General features: G+C 36.6%; 1 protein-coding gene across 1 annotated transcript in view; it reads right to left on the minus strand.

The window, feature by feature from the left end:
* MMS22L (MMS22 like, DNA repair protein) overlaps positions 1–17,820 on the minus strand; it is a 90,911-nt gene extending 73,091 nt beyond the window's left edge. The window contains 8 exon segments of the mRNA XM_008637910.2: positions 4,354–4,484; positions 6,448–6,541; positions 7,714–7,891; positions 7,988–8,075; positions 10,845–10,897; positions 14,092–14,217; positions 16,317–16,504; positions 17,753–17,820. Of these exon segments, the coding sequence (XP_008636132.1) occupies positions 4,354–4,484; positions 6,448–6,541; positions 7,714–7,891; positions 7,988–8,075; positions 10,845–10,897; positions 14,092–14,217; positions 16,317–16,495 (849 nt within the window). The 5' untranslated portion in view covers positions 16,496–16,504; positions 17,753–17,820.

Genomic DNA, 17,820 nt, shown 5'->3' on the forward strand with positions numbered 1-17,820 from the left:
CAATTCTATATAAGTTACAGGTTGCGTTATTTCCTAGTTTCTTCTGATACACTCTCAAACATCATTTAATTGAATAAAAACAGCATTCCATGTTCTAAATGAAAATAAATTACAATAAATACTGATTCATTGTCTGACAGTAGGGAAAAGAAAATGATTGATTAGATTTTCTTTATGTTCCTGAGAAGAAAAAGATTTCAAATTATTTAATAGCTATTATTGTTATTTTTAACTGAAAAATCCTTAATGAGTAGGCATAATGCTAGTAGAATATGTTGTTGTTGGCATGAGGATGTTAATGTTCCCACAACATTTCACAAAATCTGCTTTTCGGTAAATTTACTGCAAGGCATTCTTTTAATATGCAGAAAACAGCATATTTCAAGTCATGTACGTTATTTGATTACTATTCCATATTTAACAAAATTCACTCAGACTGATGCATTTCAAATGCAAAACAGTCTTCTTGTGATTCATCTTTCAATTTTACATTCCCTGAATTGTGAAACAAAACAGCAAAAGGAACTGCTAAATACATAAAAAAAAAAATCTCTGTATGCTTTTATGTTTTTATGATCTACCAGAACTGTATTTGAAATAATCATACCATAGACAAAACTTTACTTATTCTATCCTAAGACACATGAACCCACTGAACTGTATTCAGAGGTGGCAAAAATTGTGAAAAGCTTTGTTTAAATAACATAATTCAGCACCTTTTACCTTCAGCAAGGACACAATGGCAGAAATGTAGAAAGAAAAGAGTGAAGACAAAGCAGCTTATACTCATTTTATCCCTAAACAATGAGTAGTCCAAGTTTGAATAATCAACCTACACCTCTCTAAAGCAAACAGAGGGGAATAGGTACCTAGAGAATAATTAATCTCACTCATTGCAGAACTGTTGTTATCCTTCCATGACAATAGAAAGTACCTCAGGTGACTAGTTTAGCCAACTAACTCCTAGACATCTACATCTGATGAGATGGATCCTGAGTTTTTATATCCTTCTGTTTTTTCTGATCCATTCATGCACTATTCTCAAATCATACTGGCACTTAAAATAATTTCTAAATTTGGAAACCTAATAGTGTAAATTAAAAGTTATATCAAAATATGCAATGCCCATGACAGCAGTGGCTGTGTGAGACATTACAGAAGTGGGAGTGAATGACTAAAAACCCACATTTTCACAATTAGAACAAGTACCTCACCAATAGTTTCAAATCTGTATAATATTCTATTAGGATGCAAACTTCTTATTTATCATCCATATGATATGTTACATAATAATATGTTTACAACTACAGTTTCATACAGCTCCAAATCAGGTTTAAATACTGAACATTTAATTATAAATATGAACTTTCATGTATATATAAATGTGACACAGTTTGTTTTTTCTCTCTCAAGAATCCTGTTTATCCTACGAAATTGTCATGGTAGACCTATTTTAAATAATTCTTTATTCATTTTCCACATATACTCACAGTACTTCACATGGCCTTCTCTCTCCCCACACTTTTAGCTAAAGATCTGTTACAGGAATCTCTCAACAACCTGAACTAATTTCATGTAAATGTTATCTTGAGAATAAACAGTATGACCACTAAAGTCTCTTAGAAAATTCATTATTTAACTACTAACTTCCCAAAACTGAAGTGCCTCAAAAATAATTCTGGTTATGACACACCACAAAAGAGCAAAAGAGACCCATTGGAAATGAGCAGTCTACTTGTTACTGTAGCAGTGGAGGTTTTTATAGAATTTTTAGGCATAGAAACTATCTTACAAATGAGTTTCATACTTTCTAGGTGGACTACCAGTTGTTGCAGCAAGGTTTCTTCAACAAGGTTTCTTCATCTACTGTTTGCATCTGTTACCGTGCTATTCTACAAGATTGCAGGATCTCTTCTGCAGGAAATGTGCAGTATCCATTTAGGATAGACTCTGGGTAGTAGTAGCAAAGCAAGACACGATACAGATATTGGTTAGACTAAGGATAGCCAAGATATGTTGTTTTCAGAGATATTCTGGACTTCCTCTTGCAACATCCTCAGTTCAGCATCTTGGTAAGAATGTTTAAAACCCCAAACTGTGATGCCATTGGGACAATAAAGCTCTGGTGCCACAGGTGTGGCTGCTGAAGACAGAAGATATCCACAGATATGTATTTCTCTGGCAAATATGTCTCAGAGCACACTGGGCTCAGTACACAATCCAAGTCAAGCATCTTAATATCAGAGCTGCCCAAGAAACCAATCTGAAAATATCAGTCTGGAAGACTAGAGTTTATGTCTTTCTTTCCAGGGATATCCATAAATTTTAAGAGCTGCACTCATGAATGTTTTCAGCCAAAAGCCCGAGGACATGTTTTAGTGATGAGCTGATGGTGTCACCTACTAGGGGTATTAGTTGCATTTTCAACAATTTTGAGGGATGCTATTTCCGTCATTAGCAATGATTAGCATGCTATAGGAGTCACCAGCTCAAGTGCAAGCTTCACTTCAGAAATTAATGTCAAATAGAACTAATTTGAGCTGTGGCCCACACCTAGAGAGGGCTTAAGAAAAAGCAGTGGCAGAACAATCTTCTCTCTTTGTAATGTGGCTCTGTAAAAGTACGTCAAATCTGTCATTTTATCATCTGTCATTTCCAAGCCTACCATCAAGCAAAATGTTCAACAGATACTATTTGAATTTTCTTTTACAAAACATTATTCTCCTCTATTTGCCTTTTGTCAGGGGAGAAATTACTTTTTGGGCATTGAGCCAATGATATGAGATAAGGGGTGGAATGTCTTGGGGTGACTTTGTGATGTGTATCCCCTATCGCTGCCCATGCCCAGGAATTAATTTTGTGCCTTTCTGTGCTTTTAAACTGAGGCTGAGAGGGAGGAGGAAAACCTGAGCAAAACTTCTTCAAAGCAGTTTGCAGCTTGTTCAAGGTCACACAGAGATAGAGACTTCTTTTTTTCCAGCTGCGGCAGCAGAGCGAGAGTGGGGAAAGGACCCTGTTTGCTTTTGGCCAGTTTTTCAGCTCCTTTTTTTCTCCGGAGAGAGACAGAGAGTTGAACTTTTGTTTTCCTGGGACGTTGGGTTTTTTTCTTTTTTTTCTCTGCTGGACTGTTTCAACATCAGAATACATCAGGAGGAATTTCCACTGAGGCCTTGGCCCTGGAGGTGGGCCCACTGCCCCGTCCCAGCTCCAAGGAGGGGGAGAGAGAGATCTATAGAAGGACTCAGAATTTTCCCAGGTTCTCTCAGCAGAGCGAGAGGTTTTATCATTTAGCATTATTATTCTTTTCCTGTGTGTTTGTTAAATAAATAGTTTTTATCTCTTTCACTTTCCTTCGAGGAAAATTTATTTTTTCCCGAACCTGGTGGGGGAAGGCTGGTTGCGGCCTGCCTTCTCTCAGAGGATATATTTGGCCAAACCGGAACAAATTTGCAGTATTATCTGATAATTTAATAGATCAATACTGATTTTAAAAGGTAACAGTTCTCTACAGGAAGGTGTTTTAACAGAACAGTTATCAAATGCTAGTACAGCCATTCCTCCCACCCTCAAAAGTAATATGAAGAAGAGGGAGTCTATTTTTTACGTTTTTGTACTAGGAAAATATAAATTATACAGTGGTCACTGCTACTTCTTCTCAGAGTTCAGCTCTGCATTATGGATCACACATGTCCATCTCAAGCAGGTTTCACAATGACACGAAGATTACACAGCTCTTTTACTGGCTGCTATAGGGAGTTATTACGACTTTCTAGCTTTGGAGTGCTCAAAACAAGTGAGAAAAATACTGCAGCTATGGAAGGAAAGAAAAAGAAAAAGAGAAGAGATGGACAAGTTTTCCCATGACAAATGCAGAAGTGCTGTAACAAAAAGATGAGGTGGTGGAAATAGGCACACTGCAACAATAAACTGTAATATGACATTCTCTAAGTGTCCAGTTAGCTTACTGCCAGGATTAGTGTTATTCTCTTTTTGTTCCTGTTGAGAGAGTTTGAAAAGACTTTTTTTTTTTTGCATCTATCTAAACCTTTTAGACTGTGCCATGTTTGGCATTAAACCTGGAATACTGAACTTAGGAAATGTGGCACTCACTTCTGCTCTGTACACAGTGCATTTCAATATTACTCTCTCATTCAACTGCCAGATGGTCATGAATAAATATAACACAATTTGAGCTCCTAACAAATAACACTCTTTAAAACATGGAGATACAAAGCCATACGTAACATTTAGAACTAAGCAGTAAGTCATCTATCACTGGTGCAATACCCAATTCATATGGTTCCCAGTACAAGCATCTAAGTACCCATGTTCTATACAAAGAAAAAGAGTTACCTTTGTATACTTGTTGATAGCCAAGCTTATTAAATCAGATATGAGATTTCCACAGTGTTTTTCAAATAAACTGATACTGGTTAAATTCTCTCCGGTTAGATTTATGAAATGGTTAGCATATACAACTTGTCCTAAAACGCAGAAGAAAAGTAGAACTGTTTAGTTTCAGGTTTGGCTGTAGGAATATAAGACAGACAGGATTTCTTTTCTAATACATATATATTTTAGAATGGGCTTGTTGACCTGTATGTAATTTTAATTTATAAATTCATGTGAGAAAGCTCATCCTAAATTCAAGATAATCCCTTCATCATTGCACGGAAATCTGGTATTATTCAGGTTGACAGTAAAAAAGCTTGGCACTTTACAGCCTTTTATTGGCACAGATTTTGCAGAGGAATAAAGATTTATTTATCTGCAAGTTCCTCTTTGTCACATGCCAGTGCGCATGTTCTGGAATCATGACATGTTTTGCAGATATGCAAGCTGATGACAAACAATTCTGGAGAGGTCTAACACTTTCCTTTGGATGTGTTGATGTAAAAAGCTGGCATGATCATGTTCCAACTTGAGCATTTGTAGGCATTAACAGATGAAATGGTAAAGTTAAGAGGCTGCAAGATCTTATACCACAAGCTTTTCAACAGTACAACCCCCTTGACACCAGTGGAGCAGATGATACGTAGAATGAGCTTGTATTTTATTCCTGGAAATGTAAGGTGAAGCCCTGAGCCCACTATCCTGCCACTGGTCTCGGCAGTGTGAAGTTTCCACTCAGAACACTTTACAGAATAAGATAAAAACCTAAGAAATTCTAAAAGGCACATAAGAATACAAGATAATATATGCAGAGATATTACTGTCTCGACTAGTAAATTTTATTCTTAAAAATCATGAGCTTTGTCTTACAAAGCTAGATTACTGCATTATTACTCAGAACATTATCTAAAAATAAATACTGAATTTTGGAGAATACATTTCCTTCAACAGTTTCACTACCCTTTCTCCAAAATGCTCTAAAAAAGGAAAACAGGCTATCCCACAATGGATCATAAAAGAAACTTAGAATTATAGAACAGAAAGCCAACCCACACACTATCCAGTAACACAGACATGCAGAAACAGAGAAAATGTGTTAATGTGAGCAAGGCTGTGTTGTGACAGCGCTGGGAGCAGGCAAAAGCTAATCCAAGTGTTCAGATTCAACACCAGTCACTGGCCTAAACATATACTGCATTCTTTCTATACCTCAACATCACTTCAACTGTTGCAATTCCTGTTGGAATTTATATTGACAATTTATAATTGGGAGGCATGAGGGAAGGTATGGTTGCAGTGACACACTGATTATAGAAGAAAACACACTTTTGTGATTTATTCTGGTAGAATAGACACAGAAAATAGATATAAGCCTCACAAAGCAAATGAAGTTCTCTTCTGTATTTTAACAGTTCTTCAGCAAACTGAACTACTCTGAAATTTAGTTTTACAATTGCATTCTATGACCTTTTTAATCTAACTTCAATGAACAGCTTACTCTTATCAACTTACTTTTCGCCCCTTTAAAGCCTTATAAAAATTTTTTTAAAAGATATTGCCTTGCCCTTTTCTTGCTGTACTTTTATAAACTTCCCTGACTGAGGCTTCTTCTTTTGCTCAATATTTTCTTAGTGTTGCACATGGTTAACAATACAGATTCTCTCCTCCGGAATCCTTGTTCTGGTCCATCCCTGGACACTTCCTACACTGTTTTCATCAAATTCACTGTTATGCATTCTGGATATCTGTAAATGCATTTTTATTTGTGATGTCAAGAAGTGCATTGTTATTAAATATTTAGTATGTTGCACCAGTTGAGTATGAACTTTGTGATCTTTGTTCTGACAGAACAAATTCCTAATACAATTTTATTTGATTTGAGCCACATGATGATTCACAAAGAACCTACCTTTACCATATTTGAGTTTACCCCATTCAATACAGCTATGCTTAAAAACCACCATAATTAGTTTTGATTCTGGACAAATCAAGATGGGAAAACTAGGTAAGTCATATGTAAAGAATTAAGTTCAAGAAAAAAGCCTGCATACTTACTCATCAGTTTTTCACCTAGTACATGAAGAACTTCTAATACTAGCCAGTTAATATCCAAATGGAGATGTAGTAAGTGCCACGATGGAGGAAAGACCTGTAATTAGAAATACATTTACTTATATTTAACACTTCTTTAGTGAATTCTGAATACTGTACTAAGACATGGTGGTCAGGCTTTGGAACAAGCTGCCCAGGTAAGTGGTGGAATCACTATCCCTGGAAGTGTTCAAAAACGTATGGGTGTGGCATTTGGGGACACAGTTTAGGGGAGAACATGCAGGTGCTGGAGTAATGGGTGGACTTGACATTCTAAGATGGCCTGCAAAGAACATTATGGATATCTATGATCAAATGCAATGTAACGTACAAACATGCCATTCCGTTCAAGAAAAAAAAAAGAAACAAACAAAAAAATTTTATTACAATTCTGTCTGTAAGAGGCTATTTATCGAGTTTTGATTCAAGCTTCACAAATTACAACACCCTTAGTTAACCTTTTCTTTACAGAAAAGTATTAGGTAGCACACAAACTGCTAAAGTGAGCTCTTGAAATAACTTTAAGGAAGAGAATACTAAAATTTTGGAGTTTACTTGAAATTACTGTTTCTTTCATCAGCTCAACAGTGGCCCTACTGACAAGCTAAACAAAGAAAGATTCAAAATGCTGCTTCTCAGTTGATCATTCCTCTCCAGATACTAGTTTATACAACATAAGACAGAAATTCCTTTCTTGTCTTTATAAAAGATTTGAAAGCATTAGCTATGATATGTGTATGCACAAATCCTAACAGTGTATACTTCACTAGTGTTTAATGCTGCCGTGCCTCCTTCCACATCTGCACTTTTCTTTGTATACAAGATCTTTACCCATTCTGAGTCAGATTTCAGAATGTATTTTTTAAAAAATGCCCCTCCTACTGGGAAGCTCAGAAATTTTAAACATTACTACAGACAAACACCAAGTAATTTTTTTAAACAAGCTATGCTAATTCAAGCCTACTTATCTACCTGTAACTGGTATTATCATTTGTATAGTATAGGAAGAATTCTAAAGCTATAGAATGAAAATAAATAGATAAATAAAAACAACAACAGCAAATCCAGATCTCATTAGTTATGTATGCCAAATAAAGGATGGCACTCAATAAAGAAAAAAAAAAAACCAACCCAAACCAGAAAGATTAACTTATATTAAGCCAAAATTTATGAATTTATCAAGAATACATAATGCCACATAAAAAATTAAAATTCTAAAGAGACATCAACCTTTGCCTGATTTTGAATAGTAAATGCTGCCAGAACATTACTAGGAAGTTCACAAAGGTGACCAGTGTGCACAGTCAAAGCATGAAGCTCTTCCACCAACACCGATGGTAACTGAGCTTCTAGTTCTTCATAAGGATGGAGCATTCCATCATTTTCCACCTTAGGGGGTTCCAGATACCTGAATGTAGACAAAAATACACAGAATCAGAAAACCAGTAAGAATCACCTACACAAAGCTTGATACTCAAGTTAGTAAAATGTGTGTAAATCTCACCTGAAGATGAAAACTTTCACATAGTGCAAAAACTTAAGACATTGATGCCTGATGCTCTCTGCTTCAGAGTGCAAGCGCGCAGCTTGACCTGAAGTAAAAGAGATCAATAGCTTAAAGCAGATGTGACCACACCATGGCTTGTTTAACATTTGCATTCTCCACAGTAATTAAACCAGACCACAGGAAAGACACTCTCTGAGGACAAGCTGGGAGGTAACTGATGGTAAACACCCACTTCTAAATGTCATCTTGCCAGAGGGATTCTTTATCTTACCATCCTCAGGCACATTTCCAGATACAGATAGAAAAAAAGGCCCTCAGGAAAGGTGAGGGCAGTACTGAGTGCTAGAAGAAATCATTCAGCCCTACTGCCCTGCTTCCTGACTGCTTTCAAGACACCTTCAGTAAAGACATTGGTAAAACAGTTTATCAGCCCCCTTTTCTCTTGATGGATTTATTTGTAAATACACTTTGTAACTTTTCCTTGGAAGCATCACATTGTTGCACAGAACCTTCAGATGTATAATGCTAAGAGCCACCCATTCACAAATCCTGCCTTTCACTTGCAGTTCTGTGTCCTTTCAGGCAGTTATTCTGACTACATGTCTCCTTTCCTTTGTTCTCTGAAGCTGTTCTTATGGTGTTACCATCCTCACCTAGCACCTGCAAGCTCAAACACCCCTATAAGAGCAGAGATTCACTGGAAGTTATTGCCACTGTGTGAAAATCACTCCTTATTTTTTCCTACACCTTGCCTTGTAGCTTTCAGCTTATATTAGAGAAAGATGAAACTTGGTGCATAACAAACCAAATATGTCATTTAAATACCAAATAACTATTGCCCAATAATATATATACACACAAAGGCTTACCAAGCAGTCTGACTGCACACATGCTGATCATTGAGAGCATCTTAAATACAAGCATCAAACAAGGACCTTTAGCAGGGCCAAATGAAACTGTATCACCCTAGAGGAGATGCAGGGCAAACTCCTGGTCACCTACTACACTGGACTGCACATCCAGGGAAAGACAGTTGTCTTTGCTCCTCTCCCCCCAGCTGACCACTGGGGAGTCTTCCCTTTTTTTAGTCTTGCTCTCACTCTCCCTTTTGTTTCCCCCCATCTTCTCCCCTTAACCTGGAAGTTCACATAAGTCACTTGTTACAGACCCCACAAATAATGCTTTGTGCATACAAGCTTATCTCAATATCTTTTGAGCAACAACACTCAGGGGGCAAAGCAAATCAACTGGTACAAGTACCAGAATATTCCAGTGTACAGCCTACCTGCACCACGTCAGAAGCCATAGCATCTGCCATGGTAATGAACCACAAGTTTAAGAGGATCGATTCACTCTGTTCTAAAGTAATTATTTGTAGATGTTACTGCTGATTTGTAGCAATAAAAAATACTGTATTCTAAATTCCTCAGAAGTTCTGCTTAAGCAAAATTTTATGTTACAGTATTTTTTACATGGCTTCTACATTACACTGTTCTCAGTACGAAGTATTCAAAGCTCATCAAGACTGATAGGAAATGAAATCAAATGTACAATATTGGTATCTATATAAACACAGAGTATAACATAGATTTACTGAGCCAAAACTCTTAACTGTGGTTTTAAACAGTTTTGACAGCACATTTATTTAAGACATCAATAATACCTAACATCACCCTGCCTGATCACTTTAAATACTTCAATCCTTATACACCCTTCTACTACTAGCCCACTTCTATAGGGAACTGAGTCACAGCTGAATCAGTAACTTGCTCTGATTCAGAAAGAAAGCCTGGTGCAAAGCACAAAATTCAAGTTCTTCATTTTACTAGCTCATTTGACAAGTGGAAGAACAGGATACAAAGAAGAGAAGAGAACCAAACAGGTGCTTAAATTTAAGAGAAAAAAAGAACTACAGAACAGTTTCTTGGTGTCCAGCTACAATATCGAAGTTCAAATGTAATTTAAAACAGGCTATTTCCATTTACGTCAAAAAATTTAGATTTTTAAGATACTATCAACAACTGCATATGAAAGAAGCTTGATGATAAATTCACATCAATTATTTAAACAGCAGAACATGTCAATATCAAAACAAAATAACAGTAATGTGTAAAATTATACACTCATAGAACACTAGCACTTCATCTGTAACAAGAAGACACTATAGACAGTTTATTTCTAAGTAATTACTGAGCTTCTCAACTTGCTAAGTAATTCAGCCTTCAACTTACAATAAGCCCAAGGCTGCAATAATCCTTCAGAAACATGCTGCTTCTCATGCCTCAGTATTTAATTGAAACAAAGCATTTTGTAGTGATCCCATTTTATCGATCCCACTGCAAAGATAAATTAAGTTTGTAAATAACTCTAAACTAAGCAAATAGAACTAACTCGTTTAAACGTAAGCCAAGGGAACACTGAAAAAAATCCCAAGCCACTACCTTTGTGACTAAAATAGTTGTTGGGATGTTTGATGAAATCTTCCATTTTTAATTAAAAGAGTTAATAGTTTTGCCAAATTCTGCTCTAGGGGTGACACCTTAAGTCAAATTAATGCAAAATGCCCCACTAAGGTGAGTAAGGATTGCCCTGTGCATGTACCATACAGGCAAATATGGTTCCAAACTGACTCCCAATATTTCCACAGTCTATTTCCCTACTGTCTTACATCACTTGGTTGCCTATATTTCTACCCTTACCACAGTTTTATGCTGCTTATATGCTGTTCTGAGGCACACTCCAAAAGCCCTTGGTCAAGAGTCAAAGCACAAGTGTGATCTGTGAGAATTTACTTCTGTAATGAAAAGGCAGTCACATGCCTATTGCAGTGTCAAATTAAATTTGTGAAACTTACCAAAATCAGATGAACTCATTTGTACTAGGTTTTCCAGTGCGTGTATCTGTTGCCTAATTAAAGAAAAACAAAGATTAATGGTATTTATATAAGATGTTTAACTCCACTTTAGTAAGGTCAAAATGGAACAGAGAAAGGTAAGTGTTTCTTGTTCTGTAGTTCAGAAAAAGCTTACGGAAATGTAACTTAGGAAAGAGTTTTAGTGGAAGGCAATGGACACATCCAAGTGTGAAGGGATGACATTGAATAGAATTTTTGCTTGGTTTTAAATCATTAAACGCAGTACCAAAAAACCCCTATAACAATTGGCTAAATATTGGGGAAGGCAAAAAACAACAATACAGACAAAAACCCCCAAAAACCATTCCCTGCAAGTGATCTTTCCACAAGCACAACTCAACTTCATGTTTGACCACAGAATAAACCTAAAAGTTAGCCCTCATGGCATATACTCAGTACACACTAAATTAATCCACTTGTGAATGTGCATTCTGTCAGCAGCTTTTCCTGCTTCTTGCTTTGGGTGGTCAGGGGCTGAACTCCAGTACAAAATATAAACAGCAACAAATACAGTAGAGTAAAAGGAGGTGTCTCTAGAAAAGTTAAAGCTCAGTTCAGTTTTGGAGAGGAAAGAAAACATTTTTAAAGAAGCTAAGTGCCACTGCAAACAAATATTTTTTAAAAAGCTGTAGCATAGGTATTACTCAGCCATATTCTGTAACAACTGTTATTTGCAAGTGGTCTTCCAGTAGAGTCTCCACAGAGATAAAGCAGTATTAAAGTGAATATATGAAAAGCACAACTGTGTCAGACAGACTTTTGAAAGAAAATGCTGCATAAGTGAGGAGGGAGCTCTCTGCCTCATTTCTTATACAATCAAAGCAATAACTACCGAAGGATTCTAAAATAGGCTACTTGGATATGACACAAATCAAATGTTCTTATGAAAACCCTGAAAACTAGAAAGCATCTAAAAGACATAAGAAGCATCTAAAAGACACAAAACTCCAGGTTGTAACTTGCATATTAAAGTGCAAACACACAGTAAAATGATCTCCCTTAGCTCTTTCCTGCTTCCTTGGATAAAGCCATGTCAGCTACCCTTCCATCATTTAGGTGGGTTGCAGAGTTTTGTTTTTTGTTTGTCTTGAAATCAAACCTGAATTTCTGCCTGGATTTTTCAAGGATTTCAATCACGTGAAAAGGGAGGAAATCTGAAAAGCAGGAGGACTTTATGAAATAGGGCTTTTGAGACTGGAGAATAGAGAAGGAAGGTACCAGAAAGAAGCCACACAAAAAAAGAAAAAGAAAAACACTCTCCAGTGAATTGACAAAAGACAGAATACAGTGGGCTGATAAAATTAAAGCACAAACTGGGCAAAAGAAACATAACAAAAATACCCTTATTTAAATAAACAATTTTAATTTCAATTTGCATTTGTACCTCAAAGATTGATCCTCATGGCTGTTAATCATTAGATCATTTGATTTGCAAATACACATTCTGACAGGTAAACTGGTACTTCTGTTTATTAATCAAAGATATACTATCTTAGTATACCCACTTAAATGGTTACATGGTCTCACTCACTTTGCCTCACACTTCTTTAATAAGAAAACCCATAAGTAAGAATTTTTACCATGAAATTACTATTTTAACTTGCAGTTCTGTAGTATACTATTATTATTTATTACAATAGTTTAAAAATTGTAAATGATTTTTAATTTCAATATTAAGTATAATCTTAGACATGAAAAAAAGACTAGGTTTCTGTAAGCATGTATTTAAACATAGATATTAAGTATACTCCATAAATTTAACTATTTACACCCACCCTATCCTCAAAAACTATTGTAACTGGTACTTAACACATTTGATTTCCACAGTGGAAAAAGGAGGAGTTCTACTTTCAGTTGTCAACTGGTCTATAAATGAAACTGTTCCATTTTATGATTGAACAAATGAACTCAATGTCTTTGCAGAGGGACTTGTCACACCAAAAGACAGCTTAGCAACCAAACTCTCAATATCCAAGTTAGTTGAAATCCATTATTCCTACCAGGTCAGTAGGTTTTAAAGCATGTACAGCTTAAATAGCTTAAAAACCACAATAAAAGACATTATGCCTTATGTTCATCTCTATTACAATTACAAAGCAGTTTACATTACAGGAAAAAAAACCTTAAAAAATAGCCATTTAATTCAACATTCTTATGCCACTGCCCACTGATTTTATGTTAATGAACAGTTAATAAATCAGACTAAATGCTGAAACTTTTAACTTAATCATATCTCCCCCATTACCACTTTTTTTAACACTGTGGGTTTTTTTAAACACAGTGGAGTCAAAGCTTGCATCAAAGCTTCTAGCTAAATTATTTAGCAAAGCTAAATAATACTAGTTTTAATACACTTCCAGTCATCTATGTCATCACATTCCAATAAGCTAGACCCTATTAACCACGTTGCACATCATATCCTTGGTCATACCCTAAAGGGATGGACCAATCCACTGCGATGAAAGGAACGATGGAATACATCACATATATTTGTGAAATCATACAAAAGCACTTCTCCCATCCACTCTCTGTATGTGCTGTACATCCTGAGGATTATCAGTAGCAAAGAGGATTATCAGTGATCTGTGTATTTGCATTGACCAGATTAAGCATCTACATTGAATTAGTCAAAGACTGAGTAACTGTATGTGAAGAGATTGCTGAAGCTATCCTAATCCAAACAATTGAAGAAAGCACTGCATCCAGCATTTATAGTATTTGATTTTTCACCTCCACTTTCCTTTATGCACAAAAAAGGACTAAAAATCTTCAAAAGACAACTTCAATTATATGGATAGCACAATCTCATTCAAGGAAATCTTACATAGTCTATTCATACATTCTGAAGCTAGAGCCTTCTAAATTAACCCCAACACTCTGTTGTAATAACTATACTTAATTTTTTTTTTATCTGGTAATGCCTAAGATATGCATCACACTACTTAGAAACTTAATAATAAGTCACATAATATTAAAAATCCGCGACACAATGTACTTCTTCCTGCAATTCCATCTGTGTCTTATCCATCACTTACTGGAGCATTAAACAGACAGCATTAATCTTTTTTAGATGGATTGCATAACCCACAGTCTTTTATGATGTTACTATTAAAAATGTGAAAAGTTTGTTACACCCAGTAGATATAATTACAGATGTGGATTAATTATAAAATAAACACTATCATACCTAAGTAATCCAAAGAGAAATTCGCAGGATTCAACTAATGCCGTTTCAGTAACCCACTGAAAGCCAAACAATTCCACTGTATTTTCTTCATAGTCATTTGGAGAAGGATCTAGTCTCAGCAAAACCCTGCAAAATAGAGCCAACAATATTCATACATTTTCCAGTAATAAACCTATGGAGTACAATATCTACAGCTGGCTTATGTACCACCAGTACTTTCTGAATATATCAGCAACATGTACATGACAGATGTCTCAAAGACAGTTGTACCTTTTAGAGCAGTATTATCTATAGTAATATGACAACTCCTAGCTTCAAAAGCATTAAAACAGGATATAGTCACAGGTCACAGTATATTTTGGAAACAAGAATTAACAAGCTACCACCTTGAAGTATCTTCATACTTACAAAGGGGCTGAGACATAACCTACAGACTGTACTTAGAGAAGAGGCTGCTATGTAAGATAACATGCTGCTCTGCATGTTTGGGATCTGTCTCAATGCACACCACATACCTAGCAACTAATGCTGGACATACATTTGTTCGTTTGTATACATTTAATAATATTTATACTGAAGATACTGCTAAAAGCACACTTTTAGGCAGACGACCAGATGAGGGTCAAAATGTTACCTTGTCATTATAACTTAAACTAACACTAGGCCATAACTACCCTCTGCTCTGGCTAAAGAAAAATAAAATAACATCAGAATTAGCATTTCACTCAAAGTGGAGAAAATCAGACACCTGTATTATTAAAACACTATAATTGTGCAAATAAAAAAATATTTCATTTACATGCTTTAAAAAAAAACCTCACAGCAAACTGCATAATGACAGCAGAGTAAATTATTTCAGAATTTTCCCACTGCCTTTCATAAAATAATCCCACACAGACTACCCCTAATTGGCTAATATGTAAAAAATATTTTCATTTAAAAAATTTAAAAGATACACTAGGCAAGCACTGAGTTTCCATTGCATTACACACTAAATTAATATTCTGCTTGAACTATGCACTATTTCCAATTTCATTTTTAGAGGCAAAAAGAGAATCCGCTGAATTGGCTCAACCTCCCATAACACTTGGTAACTTCTTGAACACTTGTCTGTTTTGAAGCGTCTAGCAATTAAATTCAGCTACTCCAGTTCCAAGCAATGAAGACAGAGGAGTCCCTCACATGGAGGCTTTTCTAGGGCTTTGCAATCCAGGTAGATAACGTCAATAGACAGTAGAAGAACAGTGTTATCACAACTATAGTGACTGGGAAACTTGTCTACATACAAGCTCCTGAGTGAGGTTTTAATGACAGAAACAATTTCAGGTGAAATATTTGTCAACGTGGAATCCACTACTGATATGTTCATGCAGATACAGGATTCCTCAATCATCTACTTGACATAAATTTGAATGAATGTGCTCTGATGCAACTAAAATATATGATAAATAAGGCAGAGAATGGGGAGGTGCAGTGGAACCCCCCCTTAAGCCTTTACAGAAAAGAATGTGGAAAAAAAAAGGACAACACAAAATATGAAGCCTGTCAGAAGGACAGACAGACAGAAAGATTAGGCTTTTGTAGGAAAAACAAGACAACCCTTGTAGGTTGAGCAAACAGCACAGTAAACTAAGCTGAATGACAGACAGTAAGGCAGATAACTAAAACCAAAGTAACGTTTTAAAGTCTCACAGAAAATACTTCTTTGCTATGCATATGACTTCAGAACCATAAATCCAGAATGCACGCAAGGGTGAAGCTTTGAGAAAGATGGTCTGGAAGCTACAAAGGACAGCCCCAGCAACCTGGGGAAGCCAGGTAGAGCAGGTTTGTTTCTCTCAAGTGGAAAAGAGAGAAAAATGGCCAGCATTTAATAGAGCATATGTCTGGAAAAACCAGTGCTGAAGCCTCCTCAGAAATTTAAGTGATCTCAGATGCTGCTGCCCAACAGGCCAGTTTTGAAATAACCTAGCAGGCTTGCAAATGTCTGTTACAGTATCTTAAAAGTAAGTTCAGAAAGCTAGGAACTGCATGCACAGCACCGTTCAAAGCTGCTTATCAACACAACAGCCCTTCCCACTTTGGTATCACCAAGTTGATTTCAGGATCAGGAGAGCTGAAGAACAAACTGATTTGGAAACCCGTCAGCATTCAGAGGCACCAAACATGAGTGGAAAGAACAGTTTAGAAGGTTTTTATATTTGTAATTCAAAAAAATCTCATACCTTTTAAGAGACCCACTTGCTAAATAAGACTCTGCAGAGAACCTTCTCCCTCCATTTTGGTTGTCAAAAGCACAAGAAAAGCAAGACGGCCTTGAGCTCTCATTCTCCACTTCCATCGCCAGCTCCAAGCTGTCAGTGAGAAACGGGGGTGTGGAGGAAGCCCCAAAGTCATCCTCCATTGTTTACACCTGACCCAGAAAATAAATAGATAAATACAAAAATACTCATAGCATTTCTTCAAATAAATTTCTCCTTGTTACAACTCCACATCATCCTTCAGCTCAAGTGTGGACACAGATCTGAGCACCTGTAATATTGAATTAAAAGCTGAGAGTCACCACCAAGAAAGGCAATCACGGTCACATGCTCTGTCAGCCAATTCTGCCACTTTGTGCAACCACACCTGCCTCACTGAACAGAGCCTGTTCAAGAAGACACATCAGTGACTTAAAAAAATCCCAGAGAGGTACATTTTCCTCTGGTTTAGCTCTCTAAATTAATTAGTGATGAGGTTAGACTAGCAGTAGGTTATAACAGGAGGCAGGAACGCATTACAAAGCTACTTTCAGCAACATTTCATTTCATGACCAGAGCAGCTATGCTGTGGAAATACATCATGCATTACAGGCTGTCTGTAACTTCAAGGCGTATTAAGTTCCTCCTAGGAAACAGTGAATACATACCACATGACAACTATGGAACTCTGAAATGCTAAAGTTTTAAAGCTTAGAAAGTTACTCTATGGCCAATTCTGACACAGTTGGAAGTTCCTATCAAAAGAAAAGTCTAACTACCCAGGAATCTGAAAAAAGAGAAGTAAAACCAAAGAAAGATTACAATGTCCAAAAGAAGTTCCCTGTATAGTTAATATTAGCGCATTCATATGTTATACAATATATTGAAAGAGCAGAACTAGGCAACAGGTGTCAGAGAGTCCTGTAAAAATATGCAAACAATATAACTAAAACTCTAAATTAATATTTTCAACTTCTTTGGCGGCAGATTTTGATATGGTTCTTGCAGAAACTAGTTTACACCATGGCTCTAGGTTGGTAATACAGAGGTTTAATTAAAAAGTAAGCTCAAGTAATGAAAAAGAAGAAAACAGTTTCTGTTCTACTTTCTCCCACCCATTCACATTCCTGCGGAGCAGGGGGCTGTGCAAGTAGGGAAGGCATGACTTCAGTGCTCCAGTTTACAGCAGGACCCTATGGACGGGCGTTGGTACAGCTGGCCAGGCAGCTGAAGGGAATGCCCTCAACCACAAGAGTGCCTAAGGAAAGCCTGCTCAGTTTGGGGTATCAAAATCGCCCCACACATACAAAGCCGTGGGGGAAGAGTTACATAAAAGGGCAGCTCTTCCCGGCCATAACTCCCATCAGTTCCGTACTTGTCTACCACATCCCTGATCCAGCGGAAACAATGACTTTAAGCACCTCAACCTCCTTGGCCTCCAAGAAGAACGTTCCAGGCGGCTGCAATCCGCGGGCAGGAGCTGCAGAGC

The sequence above is a fragment of the Corvus brachyrhynchos genome, unplaced genomic scaffold, assembly GCF_000691975.1.
Source record: "Corvus brachyrhynchos isolate BGI_N302 unplaced genomic scaffold, ASM69197v1 scaffold14, whole genome shotgun sequence".
Classification (NCBI taxonomy): Eukaryota; Metazoa; Chordata; class Aves; order Passeriformes; family Corvidae; genus Corvus; species Corvus brachyrhynchos.